The sequence below is a fragment of the Lactuca virosa genome, chromosome 8 (genome assembly GCF_052849685.1).
Source record: "Lactuca virosa cultivar CGN04683 chromosome 8, Lactuca_virosa_CGN04683_v6, whole genome shotgun sequence".
Classification (NCBI taxonomy): Eukaryota; Viridiplantae; Streptophyta; class Magnoliopsida; order Asterales; family Asteraceae; genus Lactuca; species Lactuca virosa.
In genome coordinates, this window is record NC_136433.1 from 365,829,795 (window position 1) to 365,836,078 (window position 6,284).

The 6,284-nt window shown below is 30.7% G+C and overlaps 1 protein-coding gene across 1 annotated transcript; it reads left to right on the forward strand.

The window, feature by feature from the left end:
• Positions 1-394: 394 nt before the first annotated feature.
• LOC145129561 (spermidine synthase 1) lies at positions 395-5,810 on the forward strand. The gene is made up of 9 exons (XM_079064309.1): positions 395-662; positions 1,920-1,996; positions 2,100-2,222; positions 2,316-2,420; positions 2,849-2,921; positions 3,383-3,454; positions 3,536-3,731; positions 4,609-4,738; positions 5,442-5,810. Exons 1-9 carry the CDS (start codon positions 509-511, stop codon positions 5,508-5,510), a joined length of 999 nt encoding a protein of 332 aa, XP_078920435.1. The 5' UTR covers positions 395-508; the 3' UTR covers positions 5,511-5,810.
• Positions 5,811-6,284: the final 474 nt, after the last annotated feature.

Consider the following 6,284-nt stretch of genomic DNA (forward strand, 5'->3'; position numbering starts at 1 on the left):
TACAAACAATTTAAAACATAAATTCTCAAAATAATTGTAAGGAATAATTAAAAAAATGTTAAATAGACATTAGGAGAGTTGAAATAAAAATGTGAAGATAAAATTTCCTCCCTTATTGCATTATTGATTTAGTTTTCATGTATAATGTATATTATTATGGAATTGACTTTACTTTTCATGTTTGATGTATGTTATTTTGGAAAATTTAAGGTTGATATGTTACACCAAAATGGTCCATGGCTGTTACTCTAGTACTTTTATGTACCACAAAATGATTGGGTTAAAGATTTGAGAAATCATGAAAAATAGGGACCATATTGTAATTAGTGCATAATGGTGATTGTTATGTGTAACTTTTTCCTTTTCGGGATTTATCTTATTGAAGCAAAAATTCTGTTTAGATACGGAAGGGGAGAGATTTGTACTTGTTGCTTCTTTATAATTGCATTTTATAGGTCCAGGGTTCAGGGCACACCTAAATCAACAGAGAGACGTAACATACTGAGTTATGGCTGAACAGACCACCGTCGCCGCCGCGACCGATTCGCCGTTAAAGAGACCAAGAGAAGGAGATGAGAACGGCGCCGCCGCCTTTGAAACTAATGCCCACATATCATCTGTCATTCCCGGATGGTTTTCAGAGATTAGCCCAATGTGGCCTGGTGGGTTTTCTTTCATTTCGCATTTTCTTACTGTGTTTATATGTATGAAAGTATTTGTTGTGGGGTTTCGATTTCAGATTGTTTACAGAGCTCCACTCTTCTCTAATTTGCGCAATTCCTTAATGTTTGTTTCCTTTCAGTGGTTTTCTATAGTTTGGCTTTTTCGAATCTCATGGTGATTTGGGATTAATGTGGTTATTGTTCTTGTGTATTTGTCATAGATTTACAGATTCACTCAAGTATTGTGAGGTGATTCATCTACTTCATGGGTTTATGGGTTTTTTTTATTATAGTTTAAAGTAGATTTCCTCCATTAGTGTCATCATTAGAGCTCATTTTTTATTTTATTTTAAGGGTTCATTCTATTAATATCCAAGATAGAAAATCGACTCTTGTTTTTTGGTTTGTAATAAAGTACAAAGTTTGTGTATCGATGATACTTTATTGTTATCGAAGTTCTTTTTATAACCAAAACATCTCTAATTTTTTAAATTAAAAAGTATCCCACTTGACACTCATAAGTCAAAAGGTGGATAATAATCATGAAATCCCGTATTACTTTTCTGCATTCATGCTATTGTAGGGTTTTTTTGTATGATTATTACATAAAGTTAACGCACATTCAAACACCCCTTTTTATGTCTATATTTATAAGAAAATTATGGGTTCAAATCGTCTTAATTTGATATGTTTAGACATGTTGCAAAAGTGTCATTCATTTAAATGACTTTAATCTTTATATCACCTTAGGGCATGTTTGGTTTGTGGATTCCAGTGGGATTGGAATCTCTAATTCCATTATGTTGTGAAACCAATGGAATTAAATTCCAAGATGTCTCTTAAAAAACCATGTTTGAAGGGTTGCATCATTGATAAGAATTGAATTCCATTTTTCATTTTATTCATTAAAAGACAAAATTGTCCTCATAACCCCTTTTAACATAATTTACATTCCAATTTCATTGATATATTCACAAATCTAACATAAAATATCAAAGAAATGTAATTGAATTCCATTTCATTTCCAGCCAACCAAACCAATCACATACTCCAATTCCTTTGGATTCCAATTCCTTTGTCAGATTCCAATTCCATTGTCAGATTCCATTCCTTCCAAAAACATCATGTGAACCAAACACACCTTTACTGTCACACTCTTTGAATGTATATTCACTTCCTTCTGTTGAAATTTGTTTCTGATAGATTTTTTTTAAGTATCCATACAAAATCTTTATAATATTCATTTTTTCCATGTAGGAGAAGCACACTCTTTAAAAGTGGAAAAGATCTTGTTTCAAGGCAAGTCTGAGTATCAAGATGTTATGGTATTTCAGGTATTATATTTTTTCATTTTACTTTCTAATCTTCAATATTAAAACCCCTTTTTCTTCCTACTTCAAATAATAAAATATATTTATTTATTCCCTTTTCTTTCAGTCAGCAACATATGGGAAAGTTCTTGTTTTAGATGGTGTAATTCAACTTACAGAAAGAGATGAATGTGCATATCAAGAAATGATAACTCATCTTCCCCTTTGTTCAATTCCAAACCCTAAAAAGGTTTCACATTTCCACTTTGTTCAACATATGATTTTACACTTGATTTTTCAATGCCTCTATTAACTACATGATTTTTTTTTTAAATTTTTTTAGGTTTTGGTTGTTGGAGGAGGTGATGGTGGGGTGTTGCGTGAAGTAGCTCGACATACTTCTATTGAACATATAGATATATGTGAGATTGATAAAATGGTTGTTGATGTGAGTAATCATATAAATTATAAATTCATAATTTCTTGAATCTTCTTTAATCTTTACACATCATTACACATTTAGTTGTTCATTCTCTTTGACTTAATGAGGACAAGACTTAAGGGATGTTTCATTTTTATACTCATCAAGTCATGTATGAAGTGGCTGAATGAGTAAAATGAGTAATGATGTCTGTCTGGCTTAATAATCTAAATGACCATTTTATCCTTACATTTAAAAAAACAAAGTTTTCACAATACTCATCAATTTGCCCTCATCTGTTTTTTTTCTTTTTCCTATGAAATTATGCTTTGAAAAATGTGTCCAATTGTCCACACAAACACTTCATGAAAAAATAAAAAGAGTTTTGTCTCCTTACAAGATATAAAAAAAAGGACTAATGTGATTTTTTTTTTGTGTCCCTTTTTTTTTTTCAGGTTTCTAAAGATTTCTTTCCTGATGTTGCTGTTGGATACGATGATCCTCGTGTCAACCTCCACATAGGCGATGGTAAAATGTTGTAAAAACAAGAAATGAAATTATAAATTATAATTCTTTAATAAACAAATCAATAGTTTTGTTTATTATTTTTTGAGTAAATCACACGAATGGTCCCTATGGTTTGGGGTAATTTGCACGTTTGGTCCCTAACTTATTTTTTTAACTCGAAAGGTCCCTACAGTTTGTTTTTGTTACGTGCTTCGTCCCTATCTTACCTAAAAAGACTATTTTGCCCTTGATATTTTAAAGTAAGGTGGAAGTGGGGTTGGGAGTGTGATTATTTAAATAAATTAAAAAAATCAAGGGCAAAATAGTCTTTTTAGGTAAGACAGGGACCAAACGCGCAACAAAAACAAACAGTACGGACCTTCCGAGTTAAAAAAAATAAGTTGGGGACCAAACATGCAAATGACCACAAACCATAGGGACCATTCGTGTAATTTACTCTTTACTTTTTTGCAATCTTGTAGGAGTTGCATTCTTGAAAGCTGCTCCTGAAGGAAGTTATGATGCTGTTATAGTTGATTCTTCAGATCCAATAGGTACTTTAAACACTTTCACACTTTAACAACCCCCCTACCCCCTACCCCCCTACCCCACCATTTGATGTTGTTATGATTCAGGTCCAGCTCAAGAGCTTTTTGAGAAACCTTTTTTTGAAAGTGTTGCAAAAGCGTTGCGTCCTGGTGGTGTTGTTTGTACACAAGCTGAAAGCATATGGCTTCATATGCATATTATTGAAGATATTGTTGCAAATTGTCGCCAGGTGTTTAAAGGGTCTGTTAATTATGCATGGACAACGGTTCCTACATATCCAAGGTTAATTAATTTCTTTGAAAATTTTTTATTTTGATTTTTTTTTTTTACCAAAAAATGAGTCGATTTGGGTTATATTTTGTTATCGAATGAATTAAATGGATTAGAAAAAGGTCCCGAAAGTGTAATTTGGTTGCATGATTGGTTCTTGTATCCTTTAGCAACGGTTCAACAGTCTATATGCTAAATGACCATTTTGCCCTTGTTTTCTTCATCTCTTTCATCCTTGTCATGTGAAAAGCTTAAAAATATTCCACATTGAAGAAGATGGAGAATATTTTTTCGGTTTTGATTTTTGAAAGAAGAGGATGGAGATGAGGGCAAAATAGTCATTTACCATAATATTTAAACAGTCCAGGGACCAAACATCTGGAATCAAACTATGCAACTAGAAAGTTTGTAATTTTAGTCTTAAAAGTTTTGGCAAAGAGGGAAATGGGTCAAACTGGTCAAACATTGTGTGATCCTCAGTCTATATGCTAAATGACTATTTTGCCCTTGTTTTCGTCATCTCTTTCATCCTCATGAAATGAAAACTTTAAACATATTCCGCATTGAAGAAGATGGAGAATATTTTTTGGTTTTGAATGAAGAGGATGGAGATGAGGGCAAAATAGTCATTTACTATTTAAACAGTCCAGGGACCAAACATCTGGAATCAAACTATGCAACTAGAAAGTTTGTAATTTAGTCTTAAAAGTTTTGGCAAAAAGGGAAATGGGTCAAACTGGTCAAACACTGTGTAATCCTCACCATTAATCATCTACAAAATCTTGTTGTAACCATAAAAAATTGTGCAAAATTTGTGACATTGGTCATAATAAGGATTCTAAATTTCTAACAATTGTTAATTTTGCACATGATCTATGAATGAATGCAGTGGTGTTATTGGATTCATGTTATGTTCTACTGAAGGACCTGAGGTTGACTTCAAGAACCCGGTCAACCCAATAGATGCAATCGATAAACAATCTAAATCTGTGGGACCCTTGAAGTTCTACAACAAAGAGGTTTCGTTTTTTTATCATCATATCTTTTTTTTGTTTCTCATGTAAATCTTTCATTTTTTGTGATCATATATTATAAAGTTTTCATTTTTCTTGATCTTTTATCATAAAGTTTTCATTTTTTTGATCTTTTATCTTAAAGTTTTTCATTTTTTTGATCATTTAACGTAAAACTTTTATGTTTCTTTATCATTGTTTTGTAAAGAACTCATTTTTCTTGATCATTTATTGGTAAAATTTTCAGATTCCTTAATCCCTTATCATAAGATTTTAATATTTACATCATTTATCGTAAAGTTCTCATTTTTCTCAATCATTTATCACAAAAGCTTTCATTTTTTTGATCATTTTGTTGTAAATCTTCCGTTTTTTTTGATCATTTATCGTAAACCTTAATTTTTCTTGAAATTACATCATAAAGGTATAATTTTTCTTGATCATTTAATGCAAACTTTTATTTTTCTTGATCATATATTGTAAACTTTTCATTTTTCTTGATCATATATTGTAAAGTCTTAATCTTGATCATTTATGGATACTCTTTCATTTTCCTTGAACTTACATTGTAAAGTTTTAATTTTTCTTTGATCATTTAATGAAAACTTTTACTTTTCTTGATCATATTTGTAAACTTTTCATCTTTCTTGATCATTTATCATAATGTTTTCATCTTTCTTGATCATTAATCTTTGATATGAACATGCAGATCCACTCAGCAGCTTTCTGTTTGCCTTCTTTTGCAAAGAAAGTGATCGAAGCCAAAGCAGCAAAGTGACAAATAGGGAGAGAAGGTTAAAATAGTCATTTTAGAGTGTCCCGGATTTTAAATGTCAGTTGAGATTATTTCATCTGATTTCTTCGAGTGTCTTTGAAATATTGTTAAGGAATAAATTCGGGGTTCTGTTTTGGTGAGTGTTAGTGTTTGTGACAATTTTAGCAAAGTCTTAATTTTAGCTGTATTTGATCAACTTAAAAGCGGTTTTACTTATCTTTCTGCAATTGGAACTGAAACTCAACAATGTAGCTCTTGAAACTTGTTATTGCAAATATATCAACATGGAACTAATGGGACATACATAGATTGATAAATTTAAGTTTTTTATTTTTTTTTTATTTTTTGAAAAGTTTAGTATTTGAAAGCCTTAACAAATAAGACCGGAGAGTGCGTGCGGGAAGCTTCCTGCATTTTTTGTCTGCTACGTCATCATTTCTTCTATTTTTCTTTTCCTCATCAAAAGTCAGCGTGCGTATGAAGTTTCCTTTACTCTTTTATTTTTTTATTTTTTTTAAATAAAAATAATTGATTTTTATGATTTATAGTGTTTTTTTAAATAAGTAATAAATATAAAGTTAATTAAAAATGAAAACCATTTCATTAATTAAAATAAAACTTACATAAAGTGTGTGGGTTTGAAGGTTAAAATGTTGTAGAGGTTTAAAAAAAAACTCAATTTCCTATAACTAGCCATTTAGTAAAAAAATTAATTTTCTATATAGTGTTGTTTTTTAATGGTTAGAATGAAAAAAAAACAAAACAAAAAATTGCTGG